This window comes from Microcaecilia unicolor, chromosome 14 (genome assembly GCF_901765095.1).
Source record: "Microcaecilia unicolor chromosome 14, aMicUni1.1, whole genome shotgun sequence".
Lineage (NCBI taxonomy): Eukaryota > Metazoa > Chordata > Amphibia > Gymnophiona > Siphonopidae > Microcaecilia > Microcaecilia unicolor.
Window position 1 is genome coordinate 10,181,968 of NC_044044.1, and position 20,291 is coordinate 10,202,258.

Genomic DNA, 20,291 nt, shown 5'->3' on the forward strand with positions numbered 1-20,291 from the left:
TCTTTGTCCCTTTCATTAACAGTTCAGAAAATGGATAAGAAAATGGAACAAGTTAAAGTGGCTATAAAAGATCTTAAGGATGTTGTCTCATCAGTAGTAAAGGATAAAATGCTAATTCATCACAAAATTGGAGCATTATGAGACTCAATTTGCGATTATTAAACGAAGTGAAGTCTTTGGGATATCTCCTCTGGAATTGTTTAAAAAATATTTAGTTGAAAACTTGAAGTTTCCTAAAGAAGCTATTCCCCCTTTAAATAAGATTTATTATTTACCTGATGCTTCTACGAAGCCTGAGGAAATAACCAGGACTCAAAAACGTACAACCAGAAGAAAGTATAGAAAATACTACTAAAGATTCGACTAGCATCTTAGAGGACTTTTTTTTTCTGATTTGAAAGAACTATCAACATTATTGGATTCGTTCATCTTTGAGCAAGACTTATGTGTGAATATCTTTATTGATTTGAAATAACAAAGAAATACAAAGACAGAAGGTGCAACAAACACCAAAAGACCCATCCAAAACTGCTATCCTGTGTCCCATCCCACAACCATCATAAACAATCCCTCATCATATTCCAAAATCGACTACACCCAAATAATAACGAGCAGTAACAATTAAACCTCTAACAAATTGCGGAGGGCAGAGTGCACCCATGAGGATAGGGTAGCCAAATAAGCAGACCAGCTGCGCAAGAATTTCCTATGCACCCGGCCCAATCTGGTGTCCACAGATAAACGTCACATTGTATATTTTATAATAAAACATATCTAAAACCACAATCAAATCATATAAGATAAAAATGTTTTTAACTGATATTGATTTGATATTACATTTTATTGTATTATGTTTTTAGATTTGATCTGTTTTTATTTTATATGATGATTTGATTGTGGTTTTAGATGTTTTATTATAAAATATGAAGCAAAAACAACAGTGGATCCAAAAAAACCTCTCAGATGGTGTCTTCTTAAACAAGTTCTTTATTGTAAAGTGAATAAAAATGAATAAAAACAACAGCCCTCATTTGAAATGAATCATACTTAGCTGTAGGTACAAAAGACAATCCTTTCTTAAGGACCTGAATTTGATTTTCCGTAAGATTAATATCAGAGAGATTCACAATAGGAGTATCTTCATTAATGTCTATATCATCTAGTATTGTTGATTGTAATGATTCTGATAGGTGAAGCTTTTGCCTCTGGGTCGGCCTCTTCCTCTTCCTCGATGGTAATAGTGGCCTCTCATGTAATGACCCCTGTTTGGAAACTGTGCATTGGCCCCTGTTGTCTGTCTTTCTTCTAAATTTCTCATTGGTAATATTTGGTCTAAAAAAGACAACGAGTTTGATGGGCCTGCTACTGGGGCATGAGTAGGGCTTGATAAAGGTGAAGTAAAACATTCTTCCGAATCACTCCTAATTCTCTTATTATTTCTATGATTAGGTGAACCATTAGAATCTGCTGATCTTTTATTCTTTTGATGTATATAGCCTATAGGCTGTCTATATGCCGGATAATTCTGAAAACGAGACCTAGATCTTGACTGATTCGGTCTCTGGTCTTTCTTTGGCCTAGACCATGGGTATATTGAGCCCCTCTTGTAGTCTTCATTATCTCTATGCAATTTGTTAATCTTATTTCTCTTAATTTCACTCCTAAAATTATCCATCCTCCTATTTACATCTATAATAACCTCATCGAATTTGGGATCAATATTTTTCAAAACTTCTAATTTCTCAGTCACATTAGGACGTAAGGTATCGTTCCTTTTCTTAGATGTCTCTATAATGAGAATCATCAAATCCAAAGAACATTTATTCAAGATAGAACACCACTGATTGAGGAAGTCCTCATCATCAGTGAAGAGCCTAGGTTCTTTCATAACTCTTAATCCCCTCGGGATCTTTTTATTTCTACAATATTGTAACAGAGTAGCATAATGCAATTCATTCTGTATTATAGATTTATTAACCTTAACCATATTCATCCACATATCTGTAAGGGATACAGTAGAATCTTCTTCACCTTCTAGAGGTGTAAAATCTTGCATCAGTCTTTGTAATCTCTCTCCACTGAAGCTGAGGACATCGTCCCATGGCTCAAAAGCCATGTTGTACCTTCGGTACCAAGTATGCCAACCCGCACAGAAGGTGTTTTCTCCACAGCAGAGCAATGAAGCAAAAACAACAGTGGATCCAAAAAAACCTCTCAGATGGTGTCTTCTTAAACAAGTTCTTTATTGTAAAGTGAATAAAAATGAATAAAAACAACAGCCCTCGTTTGAAATGAATCATACTTAGCTGTAGGTACAAAAGACAATCCTTTCTTAAGGACCTGAATTTGATTTTCCGTAAGATTAATATCAGAGAGATTCACAATAGGAGTATCTTCATTAATGTCTATATCATCTAGTATTGTTGATTGTAATGATTCTGATAGGTGAAGCTTTTGCCTCTGGGTCGGCCTCTTCCTCTTCCTCGATGGTAATAGTGGCCTCTCATGTAATGACCCCTGTTTGGAAACTGTGCATTGGCCCCTGTTGTCTGTCTTTCTTCTAAATTTCTCATTGGTAATATTTGGTCTAAAAAAAGACAACGAGTTTGATGGGCCTGCTACTGGGGCATGAGTAGGGCTTGATAAAGGTGAAGTAAAACATTTGATGATTCTCATTATAGAGACATCTAAGAAAAGGAACGATACCTTACGTCCTAATGTGACTGAGAAATTAGAAGTTTTGAAAAATATTGATCCCAAATTCGATGAGGTTATTATAGATGTAAATAGGAGGATGGATAATTTTAGGAGTGAAATTAAGAGAAATAAGATTAACAAATTGCATAGAGATAATGAAGACTACAAGAGGGGCTCAATATACCCATGGTCTAGGCCAAAGAAAGACCAGAGACCGAATCAGTCAAGATCTAGGTCTCGTTTTCAGAATTATCCGGCATATAGACAGCCTATAGGCTATATACATCAAAAGAATAAAAGATCAGCAGATTCTAATGGTTCACCTAATCATAGAAATAATAAGAGAATTAGGAGTGATTCGGAAGAATGTTTTACTTCACCTTTATCAAGCCCTACTCATGCCCCAGTAGCAGGCCCATCAAACTCGTTGTCTTTTTTAGACCAAATATTACCAATGAGAAATTTAGAAGAAAGACAGACAACAGGGGCCAATGCACAGTTTCCAAACAGGGGTCATTACATGAGAGGCCACTATTACCATCGAGGAAGAGGAAGAGGCCGACCCAGAGGCAAAAGCTTCACCTATCAGAATCATTACAATCAACAATACTAGATGATATAGACATTAATGAAGATACTCCTATTGTGAATCTCTCTGATATTAATCTTACGGAAAATCAAATTCAGGTCCTTAAGAAAGGATTGTCTTTTGTACCTACAGCTAAGTATGATTCATTTCAAACGAGGGCTGTTGTTTTTATTCATTTTTATTCACTTTACAATAAAGAACTTGTTTAAGAAGACACCATCTGAGAGGTTTTTTTGGATCCACTGTTGTTTTTGCTTCATTGCTCTGCTGTGGAGAAAACACCTTCTGTGCGGGTTGGCATACTTGGTACCGAAGGTACAACATGGCTTTTGAGCCATGGGACGATGTCCTCAGCTTCAGTGGAGAGAGATTACAAAGACTGATGCAAGATTTTACACCTCTAGAAGGTGAAGAAGATTCTACTGTATCCCTTACAGATATGTGGATGAATATGGTTAAGGTTAATAAATCTATAATACAGAATGAATTGCATTATGCTACTCTGTTACAATATTGTAGAAATAAAAAGATCCCGAGGGGATTAAGAGTTATGAAAGAACCTAGGCTCTTCACTGATGATGAGGACTTCCTCAATCAGTGGTGTTCTATCTTGAATAAATGTTCTTTGGATTTGATGATTCTCATTATAGAGACATCTAAGAAAAGGAACGATACCTTACGTCCTAATGTGACTGAGAAATTAGAAGTTTTGAAAAATATTGATCCCAAATTCGATGAGGTTATTATAGATGTAAATAGGAGGATGGATAATTTTAGGAGTGAAATTAAGAGAAATAAGATTAACAAATTGCATAGAGATAATGAAGACTACAAGAGGGGCTCAATATACCCATGGTCTAGGCCAAAGAAAGACCAGAGACCGAATCAGTCAAGATCTAGGTCTCGTTTTCAGAATTATCCGGCATATAGACAGCCTATAGGCTATATACATCAAAAGAATAAAAGATCAGCAGATTCTAATGGTTCACCTAATCATAGAAATAATAAGAGAATTAGGAGTGATTCGGAAGAATGTTTTACTTCACCTTTATCAAGCCCTACTCATGCCCCAGTAGCAGGCCCATCAAACTCGTTGTCTTTTTTAGACCAAATATTACCAATGAGAAATTTAGAAGAAAGACAGACAACAGGGGCCAATGCACAGTTTCCAAACAGGGGTCATTACATGAGAGGCCACTATTACCATCGAGGAAGAGGAAGAGGCCGACCCAGAGGCAAAAGCTTCACCTATCAGAATCATTACAATCAACAATACTAGATGATATAGACATTAATGAAGATACTCCTATTGTGAATCTCTCTGATATTAATCTTACGGAAAATCAAATTCAGGTCCTTAAGAAAGGATTGTCTTTTGTACCTACAGCTAAGTATGATTCATTTCAAACGAGGGCTGTTGTTTTTATTCATTTTTATTCACTTTACAATAAAGAACTTGTTTAAGAAGACACCATCTGAGAGGTTTTTTTGGATCCACTGTTGTTTTTGCTTCATTGCTCTGCTGTGGAGAAAACACCTTCTGTGCGGGTTGGCATTATTATAAAATATACAATGTGATGTTTGTTTTATTCATTATGTATTTTTATTTTGTAGGTTGTTGTACTCCTGACGTAGCCTGAGGGCGAAACGTGGCCACGTCGGGTAACTTGTAATAAATCACTTCTTCTGTTACCCTCCTGTTCCATTTTTTTGTCTTTTTTGATCTGCTTTTTTTCTTTTGGTTTGCTATTTCTGTGGCAGATATTTGCCTTTTTTTTTGTTTCTGTCCACAGATAAACGTTCCATGTTTTGGTGGAATCAGATGTACGAATTGCTTAACATTGAGGATTTAAATGCCATAATGAGACTTTATTTTTGTAATTTGCAAGTACAATTTTGTGGTCAAAGAATCTAGATTTTTTTCAGATGTGACAAGGTCAACACAGGAAAGGTGAAAAGTTTTACTATCAATTAGAGATGGTTAAAAAGTTGGGGGATTTATGGAGCCCTTTTACTAAGCCGTGGCAAAAAGGGGCCTGTAGCACTGTCAGCGCGTCTTTTGGGCATACGCCGTGCCAGTTTTTGTCACGTCCTGGAAAAAGGGATTTTTTAAGGGGCCAGAAAATGGACGTGTGTCAAAATCAGCGTGCGTCCATTTTTGGCCTGACACCATAACACCACCCACTGACTTAGCGGTGAGGTCTCACACGCTATGTGGGCTGTAGGTGTGCGTGTGTACATTGCCATTTATTATTATTAGCATTTGTATAGCGCTACCCTGCTCAGAAGAGCTTACAATCTAAATAATACAGACAGACAAGACAGATACGGGTGATGAAAAGTAATGGGTAAGAAGGAAGGAAGGGACAAGGGGAGGGCAATTGAGTAGTAGCTAGCAGCTAAAAGCAGTAGTGAAAAGGTGATTTTTCAGCATAGATTTGAAAACAGGTAGAGATGAAACTAGACGTATAGGTCCAGGAAGTCTATTCCAGGCATAAGGTGCTGCGAGAGAAAAGGAACTAAGCCTGGAGTTAGCAGTGGAGGAGAAGGAGGATGACAAGAGAGATTTGTCCAGTGAGCGGAGTTCACAGGCAGGAATGTAGGGAGAGATGAGAGTGGAGAGGTAGTGGGGGGCTGCAGAATGGATGCATTTAAAGGTCAGTAAGAGGGGAACTCAAAAGGCATATATGGGAGAGAGGAGGCACAAGGGGTCACATGAGGAGGGATGCAAGCCAAAATAAGTAAAACAGCAATTTTGGGCTCTCAGATGGGGTGGGGGGTGGGGGGGGGGAGCAAGTTGAGGAGGAAGGTATACAACGGTTAGTGACTACAATAACGGGAGAAGTTATAGATGATATATTTCTGTTGTAAGCTGAGGGTGTAGTTCTGGTTTCTGTGATATGTAACGGTAACGGATATACACAAGAAGTTATGTGTTGTAAGAGGGAGGATGGGAGGGTGGGGGGAGAAACTAGAAAGTTTGATGGTAGATAAGTTACACTGTATAAGGAATTATACATATACACCTTGTATTATAGATTTGTTTGTTGTCTGCAATAAGCACATAATTACGATCAATAAAATGTTGATATATAAAGGTCAGTAAGAGAAGTTTAAACTGAATGCGGAAGCGGACAGGGAGCCAGTAGAGTGGGCTAGTGTGGGTATAATGATTCTGGCGGACAATAAGTCATGCCGCAGAATTTTGGACGGATTGGAGAGGAGAGAGATAGCTGAGTGGAAGACCAGTGAGCAGTAAATTGTAATAGTCCAAGCGAGAGGTAAGTGCCACACGGTAGAAAATATTTTCTACTGTGTGTTTGCCATGCTCCAAATTCAGCATTACCGCCCGGGGCACGCAGTAGCTGGAAGGTAATGCTGATCTGGCACATGCTGGACGAACGTAGGGCCTTACATGCCTTTGGAACAGAGCCCCCATCTTTGTTAGCCTATCCATGTAAATGTCAGATCCATTATTTAGGATTCAAGTACGTTTTCTTTGTTCCTGAACAGTTGGAGATTTTCTTTAGGTGGAAAAATAATCTCAATATGGTTGTGCCATTTATTTCAATGTGTAGATAGGAGCAGGTTAAGCCTCTTCTTACTGTATCACTTTTCTTGCTTTTGAATCTCCTATGTTTCAACTACCCCTCCATTTCTGGTGCTCTAAGAAAGAGACGATGTGTTACTTAATTGTTTATTATATTTCTTTACCTTGAAAGACTTTACTTTTCTCTCTATTGCTAGTATAAGCACTAATGCTTGGCTACTACTGTTAAAATTATAAATAAATACAATTTAAAAAGAATAAAACATTTTAAGGCCTTTATACAAAGCACTGAAATAATCACATTTGGCTAAGTATCAGACAGAGGTCTTTTCTTCCTCTTAATTGATGAAGTATCTCTCCAATTTTTTTTTTCCTGTGGCTGAATTAGTGTCTTAGAAAGTTGCCTCGGGGACCACCAAGCACACTGCTATCCTGCTCCATATTTCTGTAGGATGAAATAGTGCAATGAGGCCTGGAGGCTGTTGAACGCTGCAACACCTACTCAAACGCTTACACAATTAGCCAACATCAGAACAGAAGCTTTTAGAGTCCCTCATTTAACTCTGAAACTTTTATTTAACAGTAAAGAATGAAAATAGACAGTACCATTACTACAAAAAGGTGTGGTTTTAAAAGCTCCCACAGCACCCAATACATGACTTTCTCATTTAGAGTTCAATCATACGCATGATACAGCCTGGGGAGAAGGTATATAATATTTCATTCCTGACAATACAATTAAAAAAAAAAAACTCAGCTGGAAAGATTGGCACTTAAGCTGTGGTTGGCCATGCCACATGAAGAAACATGAAATACTAGGCTTTACACAAACTCGGACCTCCCAGTCCCAGCAGCAGACAAACACCTGACATAAGAAGAATTTGGAGGATGCAAATGCAGCAGCTGGAATGCACACATTAACGTGGGGGGGGATACTAAGACTTTCTTGACAAATAAAAAACAACAAATAATGCTACTCATTATTGTCCATGCCTCTATTAGATGTTCTCTGTTTTCGGTTCAGGTTCCTGAAATTTGGAACCAGTTACTGACCCACCTCCGAGTACAACCCTCGCAGTCCCAATTCAAATCTAACCTGTAAACTTTTCTTTTTGAAGAAGCAACTGTCTGAAGCCACCTGTTTTGAGACATGTTGCAGGGGAACAGAACTAATTACCTGTCCTTTTGTTCTCCCTCCCTTCTTTTCACACTGTAGTTCTTCCCTTCTTGACAGTCAAAACAGTCACAAACAGAAGGCAAAATGCTCCACTGGAAGGAAGACACCAATAAAGACTCTTTTGAACACCAGCTGTGAGAGTTTCCGTTGCTCTACTCTTTTCTTGAGTGGGTTCTTCCCTCCCCCCCATCTTTCATCTAGAAGCTACCCCATCACTTCTATAGTGGGTGGGATAGTAAATTACTCAATAAACTTGATTATCATCACTGACAGCTCCAGCGCTATCTGGATAGTGCAAGGATGGTCCGGGGCAGAGCTACGGGAGACTTGGGAGCGACCTGGAGGAAAGGTAGGACAATCTGGATAAGTACTGGCAGCCACTTTAGAGACTGATCTTCAGCGCCACGTCGAATACCTGGGTATGAAAAACACTGCTGTGGGCTAAATATTACCCCCCTTAATAGTAACAACAGGAAAGCTTGCTAAAAATAAAGGCAGGTCCTTTCTTTACAAAGTCTGGCCAGTAACCATGTAGCTAGAAAGGGCACATCCTGGCTTACTGGGGGATTGCTGGTTTTAAACAGTGGCATGCAAATCAAAACCCTCTACTTATCCCTGCGTATACTACAAAACTCTGGAGCACAGCAGCAAGGACGTGACTAACCAAAGGTGGGAAAGTTCCTAGTTCTTTGCACTACAGGAGGGGCAGGGGTGGAGGAAGAGGTGTACAAATTATTGTCTGAGCATACTTCATTCCAGCAAAAGAGCAGCTCTTTCATCATTTTATAAGTTGAAGAGAATCCACAATTAAAATAGAAAAAAAAGGTCTTGATTTTAAGTGATCAGTAATTTAAAACAAAGAGAGCATTATAATCAAATTGAGAAAGTTTCCTCCTCAACCTAACCTACTGGAGTTTAGGATGGTCTGAATATGCAGCGCAACATGCACACCAGAAAAAAATTGGTCTCACTACAATTTCTTTAAGCATCTTTTGCTGACTAGCCGTCACTCCGAGCTCTTTCCCATGGTGTCACTGACTGACACTAACTCTCTCTGTCAAAGGTTCTTCCAGCACCTCAGACTGATCACCAGGTGTTACTGTCAGAACGCCTTCCGGCACTAACAAAGCCTGCTCATTAACTGCCACTCTTGGAGTGTCACTGAGCAGTCATTAGATGTCACTGTTGGAGTGCCTGCCATGACATCACTGACCAAACACAAGGTCTGTCCAGCACCCAACAGTGACCAGTCACTAGGGGTTGTGGGCAGAGTTTCTTCGATGAAGACATGAACCAGTCAGTAATAGTAGCCCCAGTTTTGGAACTATTAAAAGAATTAAATGCCTACTTCTCTCACCCCACAACTTTAGGATAAAGTGCTTTAGACCCTTTGTTGTCCGTAGTGCACACTCAACACTATTTCTAGGTCAGGAATGGAAATGATGAATTGGTCCATAAAGACAAGCAGTGCAGAAAAGAGAACAGCCTGGCTGTGATTACAGGAATGGTCACTTCCAGGCCCAGAAGTCTCACGGTGGGGTAATCTCCTTTGCTGGGTCTGGAATATTCTTACACAAACACTGAAAGCTGAGGTGGAAAAGATGGGTTGAGTGCAAAGAAGTAACAACCCTTCCAGCGCTGCTGTCTGTAATCCAGTGCAGTCCAGGACGACGACATGACTCTTCCCTTTTTATTTTCACAGATAAAACAATAAGAAAAGTGACCCATGATGCATGTCTTTTTGTTAACCCTGGAGAAATGCCATGGTCAGAAGTCCTGCAGGGAAGGAAGGGGAAAAAAGTCAGAAGAGCAATCCCACCGAGGAACAGAAGGATTACTATTACTTAATTCTAGAATTTGATTTGTTAATGTGTTATTCTAGTCTTTGCAAGCATTGTAGTGGATCACAATAAATATTTACATACAATCTTAACGTACACAGCATTGCACAAATATATATAAAAGACAGTCCTTGCTCTACCAGCATTGCAAGAGGAAAACTGCAGCATCCGTTTACTGTGAGACACTATACAAGTCATGTCTCAAATCAATAAAATCATTGCCTCACATCACCTTTCAGCAGTTCCCGTGTTTCTGGTTATTTCCCTAAATGGAGCAGTAGCCTAATGGTTAGTGCAGTGGGCTGAGAACCAAAGGAGGAAGGAATCCTGTTCAGAAGGAATGGATCCTCAGAAGCTTAGCTGAGATTCGGTGGCAGAGCTGGAGGGGGAGACGGGGCTAGTGCTGGGCAAGACTTCTACGGTCTGTGCCCTGAAAATGGCAGATATAAATCAAGGTAAGGTATACACAAAAAGTAGCACATGAGTTTATCTTGTTGGGCAGACTGGATGGACCGTGCAGGTCTTTTTCTGCCATCATCTACTATGTTTGATTCCCAACCTTGTGACTCTGGGTAAGTCACTTAACCTACCACGTCTCCATGTACAAAATAACACAAATTACTTTGATTGTAACTCCTTTCCATCCTCCTGTCCCATTCTCTCACTTCAGCAGTTTACTGCCACTCAACTCTGCAACAGCCCTTTTCCAATCACTAACAGAGCAAAGCAGACTAGTGCCCCATTCTCAAAAATATAGAGAGGATAATAAAACCTGATAAAGGAGACAGAACAGCTCCGTTCTGAAGAAATATCAGAGTAGGGCTCATCAACCTGGAGATGAAAAAATGTTTATTGTATCCCCACTATCTGTTCCACCCATCTCATGATTTTTATAAATAGGGAATAGTTATTGACTCCTTCAAACAGAACCAGGACTGGGTACACTCCATAGTTCAGAATGTGCTATTTAAAAAATTTCATAACAAATCTTTCAGTTACCAAGCTAGCAGTTTATAGACCTCTATCCCAGTATCTATACGGACAATGACTAATTATTTGTTGTTCCGAAAATCATTGAAAACTTATCTGTTTAACAAATATTCAGAATGATTTTTGACATCTTTTTAGATTTGGTTTATTGTGACCCGCTTTGATTCTGATGTAGATACAAACGGGATATAAACACAAGTATGGTAAGTATCAAATTTAAAACAAATTAAAGTGTTTGTTCACTCAATGCATAAATTAAGATGTGTATGTCGGAGCATGTGATTACGGTGTCTAGCTTAAAAGAAGTTTGGACCAGTTGGAAACGTCCATAAAAAAAACGTGTAACAAACCCACCATTTATCCCTAAGAGTGAGAAACAAGGAACTGATCTGCTCTTTCAGACTGCTTTCTAGCAATCCAAGTTTGATGGAGTCAGGATGCTGGGCTAGATGGACCCTTGGTATTTCTTAGCCTAATGAGGGGATTCTATATATGGGGCCAAACCCCCCCCCCCCCCCCAATGCTTGGCGCTATTCTAGAAGCCTCACCTAAAAAGCGCAGTTTATAGAATACGCACAGCGCCAGTTCCTGCAATTCAATTTAGACACGGCCACGTATGCCAACTCGAACCTGCTGTAAAAGCGCACAACTAATTTAGGCACAGATTGGGCATATTCTATAACACTGCATGTAAATTTCAGGAACGCCTACAACCCGCTCATGCGCCTCCTGTGGTCACATGGTCCGATTTATGCACATTGCTTTACAGAATGTGTTTAGTGAGCTATGCGCATAAATCCTACTTAGTGCCGATCCGTACCTTTATTGCATGTTAACATCTGATTACCGGCGCTGATTGGCTTCTTACCCAATTAAGTTCCACGCACAAATCAGCTGCATGTGCCAATTTGCACAAGGAACTCTAGTTGCCATATATAGAATCCGGGGGAATATGTCTTATGTTCTTTCAGTAGCATGAAAAACGAAAGCTAGACCCAGTATGAACAAGTATTTTTACCCCTCCCCACAGTCCCCAATAAACATGCTAACAAAAACACATTACCCAGTACATAGGCAGCCACCAGCTTCTGTATGACCGAAACATGGAGGCTTTCTGGGACCAGCAAGCTGGGCTCGCCCTGCAGGGGCAGTATCAGCAGACATAGGCAGACGGCTCCCACGCAGATGTGGAGTGCCAAGATGCCAGGAGAGAGTGGCCGTGAGGATCCTGTGCAAGAAAAGAGTATCCGTCACCTCCATTGCTCTTATTCTGCCTCCCTCCCTTTTCTGTCCAAGATGCTGCTCTTTGCGTGTTTCCACCTGTTACAAAGCACTGTCATCGGCAAGTTCATTTAGTGGCAATAGGGAGAAGAGAACATCTGACAGCTCCTCACCTCTTTGCAGTGACAGTATATACGAAGGGTACCAATTCGCCGGTGCCTCCCTCCTCCTCTCCACTGGGTTCAGCTCCAGCCTCTTGGTGGGATATAAAGCAGAAGGAATATCTTTCTGACCCAGAATCTTCCGAGTGCCCTCCTCCGATATCTCAATCCGGAACTTGTCAACTATCCCGTAATGCCGGGTGCTGATATCCTTGTGCCTCACAACGCTGCAGGAGGAAGTTGTTAAAAGGTCAGAAGTTACCCACTCTGCACACCATATAGGAACTGTGTTAATTTCAGGATTTGTTGCCTCCCTAGTCTTCCCACAAACTTCTTTACGAGGGGAATGTTTTTAAACTCCCATGCTGTAGGATTGTGAAAACCTGTCCAGCTCTTACTAAAGCTTTTAATCAGACCCTGCAGAACAATTAAGAATCTCTCATCTATACTTATGCAGACATGTTAAATTCCTCTCAACATGAATTTAAATCTGAAGTTCAGAAAACCCACACAAAAGACAAAATCTGTTATGTGCAACTCAATTCCAGGTGGGAAATAAAGCCTACAGTAGCTCCCACTGCTAAGTAAGAAGAGTTGCAATATATTCCCTGTTCCCCAGGATTGGTTTCTAATGCTTCTGAGACATAACTTCTATTTTAGTTGGATAAGCATATGGTTTCTCTCCTTTCCCTAGAGTTAAAGACAACTCTGTGTAAATGCCCCTCAGACAAAAATTAATTAGTAACGTGTGCTGCAGCCTCCCCATGGCTGCTTTCACCAACTGAAACACAAAACACTGGACAGTCAATGACTAGCAATTTCTACTATCGCAGGACATTAACATGGGAAAAAACAAACGATATGCTCAGATCCTTCTGTAACAGTCAACTGATTAAAAGTTGATAATTCAGCAGCCAAACAGACAAATGAAAAAGGATATTTATCCCCAAAGTCAAATGCTTTTAACTGTGCAAATACAGTAAAGTCTCGATTATCCGACGTAAACGGGACTGACCAACTGTCGGACAAGTGAAAAATTGGATAATAGGGAAAACAATAGTAACCCCTCAAATGATGCAGAAACAAAGGCTGTAAAAGCAGGGTCCCGGGTCTGAAACAAATTGTCTCAGGTATGAAACTTCCCTCTGTACTAGGCCAGAAAACAGAAAGAGATGGCATGGGGTGGGGGGTCTGTCGGACTATCGAGACTACTGTAATTGAAAATAAAAGGCTCTTTTCCAAGAGCAAAGACTTACATATCTACGCAAGACTGCGGCCGGACATGTCCCTTGGCATCCACCACCGAGTATCTGGACGGAGCTGTGCAGAGAACTTAAGCAACCAGAAAAGAAGTGTCACATTTAATAACATCTAAAGGGGAGCAACAAAAGCCAGACAGCCTGAGAAGTTCTGTGCTATGTCCCTGAACCCAAAGAACCAATATTAATGCCAGCTCCAGCCACTAGGGGCAGCCTAAGCCCGTCCCAATTTTGACCCATTACATCACAGTTGTTTAAAGCTCCATCTCACTTGAAATCTAAAGGAAAAGGTGATCTCGGAAAGGAGCAGGGCAAAATGTGGAGGGTGAAATTATTTTCACTAGTGCCTCATGAATGGAGATCCACTGTACATAAAGAGGCAAGAATAAACCTCTCCAGGGGTGACACGCCAAGAAGCAGGGAACCCTAGTAGCGCTTTAGAAATGTCAAGTAGTAGTACAATTGGCTTGGAGGATTTAAAGCTGAAAAAAAAACAAAAAACCTTTGCCCCTTAAATGACAAAATAATTAAAAAACTTATGTGTTCACACAGGTTCCCTTTGTCTAATATTACACTTTGTTTAAAGATCAGAAACCATTCAGTACAAATCACTCCTATCTGTACCCTTCTCCACCACCGCTAACTCCAGACTCCGCCCCTTCTGCCTCGCATCACCTTATGCCTGGAACAGACTTCCCGAGCCCATGCGCCCTCCCTGCCCGTTTTCAAGTCCTTACTCAAAGCCCATCTCTTCTCCCTTGCTTTTGGCGCCTAACCACCTTCCCCATTCATGATACCTACACTGACTACATAGTTTGTTACCTTTAGATTGTAAGCTCTCTTGAGCAGGGACTGTCCTTCCCCATGTTTAAACTTCTACAGCGCTGCGTAACCCTGGCAGCGCTATAGAAATGCTTAGTAGTAGTAGTAGGACATATATGCAAATAAGGGAAATTGGGGGGGGAGAGACTTTTTCACATCACTCTATATGAAAAAGGGGAAAACTAGGCCAGGTTCATCCTTTTTTAGTTGACCTGAGTGAGGTGATGACGCTATAAACGGAGGACTGGGCTGGACCGGTTGAGTGGCTTTAGTAACAGTGCTGCACACTGTCGTGCAAAAGATCTGGACTCAATTCACAAGTCAAGTCCGGGGCTGACACAGAGGCAGCATTTCACAGCCTTGTGTGGGGGGGGGGGGGGAATCAGAAACAGTGTGCAATGGCCACACCTAGTGGGCAGATTTAGGGGCCATGATTACAGGGAATCTAGAGGGCGACTTGGTGCAAGCTTCCAACCAAGCACTAGTGTTGCAAGGACTGAACTAAGGTAAGTTGGAAGGGGATATAAAATAGGGGAATTTCCCCCTCCCCCCACCATACTAAACCTTTCAACAATGTGGCAATACTTACTAATCTGAAATATCTACCACATGTTATTTTCAAAAAGTGACAGTTGAACCAGTGAATTGTTCTTCCTATATTTTTCCAATAGACCTCATACATGTGACATGAAGGCAGCGTCGCACACTTTGGAGAAAAAGGGTGTAATTCTTTTCTCTGAGGACAAGCAGGATGAAAATATTTGTACTTTTGGAGAAATCCTCCAACAGAGATTGTATGGGAATGCTCTCCAGCAACTAATCTGGAAGCACCTCACTAAGTATGTGCACACCTTCCCGACCGTCATATGGAACCAGTTTAGTCTTTTCCAGTCCGCCGCAGTTCGCATCAAATCATCTATCCTTGAAGGGTTTACTTTATGTTTATTTTTTTCCTTCTGTCATGTAAGTCCCATCGCATTGCACAGGGACTTTGGTAGTTTCCCTTAGATAGGTTTTTGGCACTTTCAGTTTGATTTCACCATGCCTATTTTTCCTGACACGTCCCACAAAGCTTTCAGCAGCTTTCAAAAGTGTTCCAAGTGTAATAGGACTATATCCATTATGGATACACGTAATTGGTACACCTTATATCAAAAGTACATTGTCTACTAGAATAAAATGTATCCATAAAAAGATAGGAAGTGTGCCAGAGTCAGCAGGACTGTCGATGGCCTCCATGGTTCGTGTACTTCCATTGACAGTCCTTAATTTGAGGTAGGCTAAATAGGCCCTGTCTTACCAGTGGTTGCAAGCATGAGGGAAGCTGTCACGACTCCTCTCACAAAGCCCCCGTCCTGGTGGGCAACCAGCAACAATCTGAGCAGCGGTATACCCTTCTAAATCCGTCCAGTTCATAAAACTAACAACGGCTGCGTTCCAACTGGGGTTGGGGGAGCTCGTGTAGATGGGCTCCATACCGAAGGGCTGCGGTCTGGCTCAGGACAGCATGCATCAGATAAATCTCCTGGTGCTAAGAGACCAGTCTGAATGCTCTAAGGGCTTTCAGAGATCAACCGGAGAGCCAAATTATTCTCACTCAAACAGAATCAACAAGCATAGAGGCATAGGCTTGTACCTCTTATGTAGGGAAGCAGCCGGGATGTGGAAATAGGCCATCTCGCATGGTATGATGCTCAGAACCACTTACCTGGTGGGGAAAGACAACGGGCAGACAGAATGAGTCAAGTTATGCAATCTGATGGAAATGGATGTAGCTCAAAAGATCTTTTAAGAGTGGGGCCTAGTAGCTAGGGATTCCCAAAAGTAAGGATATTGTCACTTGTAACAGATGTTCTCTGAAGACAGCAGGATGAATATTCTTATTCACCCACTCTCCTCCCTTTGGAGTTGTAGTCCATCAGCTATCTATACTAGATACAAAAATTTTATTATGCACACATTAGGGACAGAGAAAGTACCTGCATATAGGATATGTAAACCGCTTTGGTTGTACCACAGAAAGGCATTGTATCAAATTCATGACCTTTTACTAGATTGAACTGGTTCCACTTGCTGCCGACAGGCAAAAAGGCACGTGCATTCCCAACGAAGCCCTTTCAAAAGCTTCTGGAATAGATGCTGGGGAGCATTCCCATGTGGGCACCACACGCGTGTTAAGCCTCTACTTACACAATGTCCATAGGTTTCAGATCCTGGGGCAAAGAATGATTACTGGTTAGAATATGGGACTCTGGTGGAATTGTCCTCAAGAAGACAAATACTGAACAATTCAAACAGCAATACAGTTACAGAGAGAAGTGTTGTGCAATTCAAAAGTATGTATATAACTACCAGCGGAAGACATTTTTGGCTGCAATGATGTTCCGATTACACAATGTTTAGTAGCTGCTGAGGTGGCAGCTGCTTGGAAGAAAAGTAATGCCTCTAAGTATGCAACTGTAGTTGAGGAGAATTTAGAACGTGTGCTTAATGGAGAAACAAATTATGCTGCAAAATGACAGGTATTTGGAAATATTTTACAGATTAGTGAACAACATACTATAAGTTCACAATCCTATAGCTGTCAGGGAAGCTGTGTCCTTGAGAGCTCCCTTTTTATGACATGGAGAGTGTGTGTGTGTCTTGGCCAGGAAACAAAGGAATGGAATAATTTTCCGTAGAACTGTAACTACTGTTTATATACTAATGTATTTAATGTTACATTTTGGAAATGTTTTTGGTGCAGTTTGCATGTTGCCTTTTCCATTCTAATAAAATTAAACCAGCAGACACAAATTTCTAACACTGCCACATCATCCCAGTCAACTGAACAACTGGATCTAGTTGTAGTTTTGTTTTCACTGCCATGTCTAGATTTGTAGTTTTGATTTTCTTGAACAAATGGGAAATAATCAGAACTTGAAATCCAGTGGCGTAGGAAGGGGGAGGGGCGGTCCGGCCCGGGTGCACGCGCTCAGGGGGTGCCGGCCCTGCTGGTTCCCTGCTCTCTCTGCCCCGGAACAGGTTACTTCCTGTTCCGGGGCAGAGAGAGCAGGGAACCAGCGGGGCCGACGCAGCTCCGAGTGACGTGCACTCGGGGCGGATCGGCCCTCCCGCAGGTAAGAATGTGGTCCAGGGGGGGGGGGGGGATCACGCCGTGCTGCACCCGGGGGGGGAAGGGGGTGCGCAGCGGCGACCCGCCCCGGGTGCCATTAGCCCTCGCTACGGCACTGTTGAAATCCATTATGTGGGATGGATGCAAAACTAGGCCTGATCGCTCTGTTCAGCTGAGCTGGGGTGAGGTAATAAGTTTAGTCTCAACTTTACAGCCTTGCTCTGGAAATGGATTGCAATAACATGCAATTTGACAGCTGCAGATTTCTCCGTCATCAAGGTGCCATGCCTCAACAACCTGAGGCAGGGAAGCATTAAGGTAAACTAGTTATGTGCCTAGGATCCTGTCAGATGTACTACTCCATTCCTAAAGCAGACTTGACCCTGTAAGTCAGCTGCTGCCAGAAAGAAAAATGGGACTATCCTACATACCAATAGAGGTCTGTGTACCTCCCAATTCCCTTGTGTATTATGTTCCAGTTAGCAGAAAGAGTTGGCAAGTAGTGCTTCTTACTGGCATCTCCTCGGGTCTGGGTAAAAGCTAGATTCTCCAGATCCTCTGTTTTCCACCTTAAAAACTGCCACAGCTATGCCAGATCCTTCACATGGAATGCATAGGCTCCACCTCCCTTTTCTTCTCTGCAAGCAGTTTATACAAGCATCTTCCAGATTCCCCAGTCAGCGGCTTTTAAAGTAGAAAGCATAGAATCCAGGGGATCTGGAGGACTCAGGTTTCTTTTTCCACGCTTAGTTTACCCAGATCACAGCGAACAAAAGTAAGCTAGGTCCTCCAGAATTCGATGCTTTTCACTTTAAAAGCCATTGAGGGATATGAAGGTCACTTGGACAAACAGCTCAGAGAAGAAAAGGAAGCCAGATCTTATGTTTTCCAGTCACGGGTCCAGTACACCACCAGAAGTTTTAAGGAAGCATAGGATCCGGAAAATCCAGCTTTTACCTATTTCCAGCAGCAGGTAAGTACATTTCTGGTTTTATGGGGGGGTTGGAAGCCAAGTTTCTATGGCTGGATTTCATTTAGTCATTGTTGACCTTTTCACCCAATGTAATATGTTTGGTGCTTTTTGCAGGATGTGGGGCCTAGTGGGGGTCACTTGCATGACCAGGGAACACCACTGTCCCAAGTAAAAAGTATTTATTGTTGACTCGCTGGCTACAGGGATCAGGATAGGTGGGGGGAGTTAATCCCGATTCCTGCTTTGGATAAATTCTACCCTAGCGATTTCCAGCACCCAGCTAGTCACATACCCCACCCCACCCGGGGTTCCTCACCTCTGAACCGGAGCACGGAGCTGAAGGGGTTATAGAGAGTCAGCACCTGCTTGTGACTGCTCCGATTGTCCGCATAGAAAACCAGCTCGGCAGGAAAGACGAAGACCGGGACGGATCCAGTGAAGGCTGCCGGCTCCTGCCTGTTCTTCCTGTTCCCTGCCTCCACTGCGCCAGCGGGGCGGCGATCTTCAGCCGGGGTCTGAGGAGGCCCCCGGCGCATGGAGGATTAGTCCGCTGGGGCATTTGCGAGCATCGTTTTCTGCGGCTGCTAAAGCGATCCCTCAGATGGTAGCTGGGTGTACGGGAAGAAAGGAAGCAGAAAATAAACAATGCAAAGCACCACATGTATTATAGCTAAAGTCCCCGTGCAGGGGGCACTGGTTTTACACCGCCTCCAGCAATTACAGCTGCTATCTTTAAAGTGGTTGGGGAAACCAAAAGTCTCTGAGCGCAGGCGCGCAGCCCTCTTACCACAGAATAAAAGGCTGCCTGCCCGGCTCTTACTGGGCACAATTAGTCTACATTACTTGTGATGTCACCAGTGAAGTCACACAAGCAGCATTTGGTGGCTTCAAAGTTCCATATTGGTGATAACACTAAATTCAGAGACTGTGAGCATGCCCAGTGCCCCTACCATAACTGACCCCCCCCCCCCCCCCAAGTCTCTGCAGGGCAGCTTAACGGGGCCATACGGTTCCTTTTCTAGCAGACCAATCACAAAGCAGCTGACAACAGCCCCCTGCACTGACGTTAATCTCGAACTTGGCCACACTGGGCCCCCTCTCGGCCAATGAGAGTGCGATGTTCGATGACATCAGCGCACGACGTTAAAGAGCCGGCGGCAGGATCATTAACAAGACCTTGCCTGGTACAGAGTTCTCCTTACTTGATAAGAGGTTCCTCTTCCAACAGAGGAGGTTCTCAATCCAACAGCCGCCCCTGAAAATACTCCCTCTGCTCTCTCTCTGTGCTTTAGGCGCTTCCGCGCCGGTCAACCGCTCAGCTCCGCCCCCACGGCCAGCAGGGATTGGCCGAACGGCAGTAGCCAATTGATTGGATGTTTCGTCCGCCTATCCAACTAAAGCCTGCTGTCACGCCTCTCTGTAGTTCGTAGCTGATTGGCTGTTGAAGTGATGTACGTTATTCTAGCGGTCTTCTAATTCGCTTTTTTTTTCCGGACAGAAGAAGCTGCGGTGAATGGGTTGGCTTTGTGAAGCCCTTCGCTATATAGTTACTGTACAGTACAGTGTGTACACACAGAACTGGAATTTAGGAGCTGGGGAGGTGCATCTGAAGCGGTCTCGGCATTTCTCTACCCCCCCCCCCCTTCCTATCATTAGACACCCAGTGTTAGCCGAGCTGGGGCCTAGGTTAGAAACTGGAGAAGGTTCTCAGAATCTGATTTCAAGCTATACTTCAGTGCGTTTCTTTCTAGTGAAAAAGGTGCCGGTACTCAAATGCCAGGCCACCCTTCAGGGGTGGGGTGATCACTGAGGGACCCACCCCACAATAGCCAGGCCCCCTGCAACCAGTCACAGAATCTATGACAAGGCGGAATTGGTGTGCAGAGCCTGAGCTCT

At 42.5% G+C, this 20,291-nt stretch overlaps 1 protein-coding gene across 2 annotated transcripts; it reads right to left on the reverse strand.

The window, feature by feature from the left end:
• Window positions 1–7,389: 7,389 nt before the first annotated feature.
• On the reverse strand, window positions 7,390–19,713 carry LOC115458032 (motile sperm domain-containing protein 1-like). 2 transcript variants are annotated; one of them, XM_030187799.1, is made up of 6 exons: window positions 19,598–19,713; window positions 18,712–19,003; window positions 13,483–13,558; window positions 12,239–12,453; window positions 11,908–12,072; window positions 7,390–9,789 (listed from the first exon to the last, which is right to left on the reverse strand). In XM_030187799.1, exons 2-6 carry the CDS (start codon window positions 18,929–18,931, stop codon window positions 9,758–9,760), a joined length of 708 nt encoding a protein of 235 aa, XP_030043659.1. In that variant the 5' UTR covers window positions 18,932–19,003; window positions 19,598–19,713; the 3' UTR covers window positions 7,390–9,757. The 2 variants fall into 2 exon arrangements, with proteins under 2 accessions (XP_030043659.1, XP_030043660.1); XM_030187800.1 differs by lacking the exon at window positions 19,598–19,713 and having other exon boundaries at window positions 18,712–19,298.
• Between the last annotated feature and the right edge of the window lie 578 nt (window positions 19,714–20,291).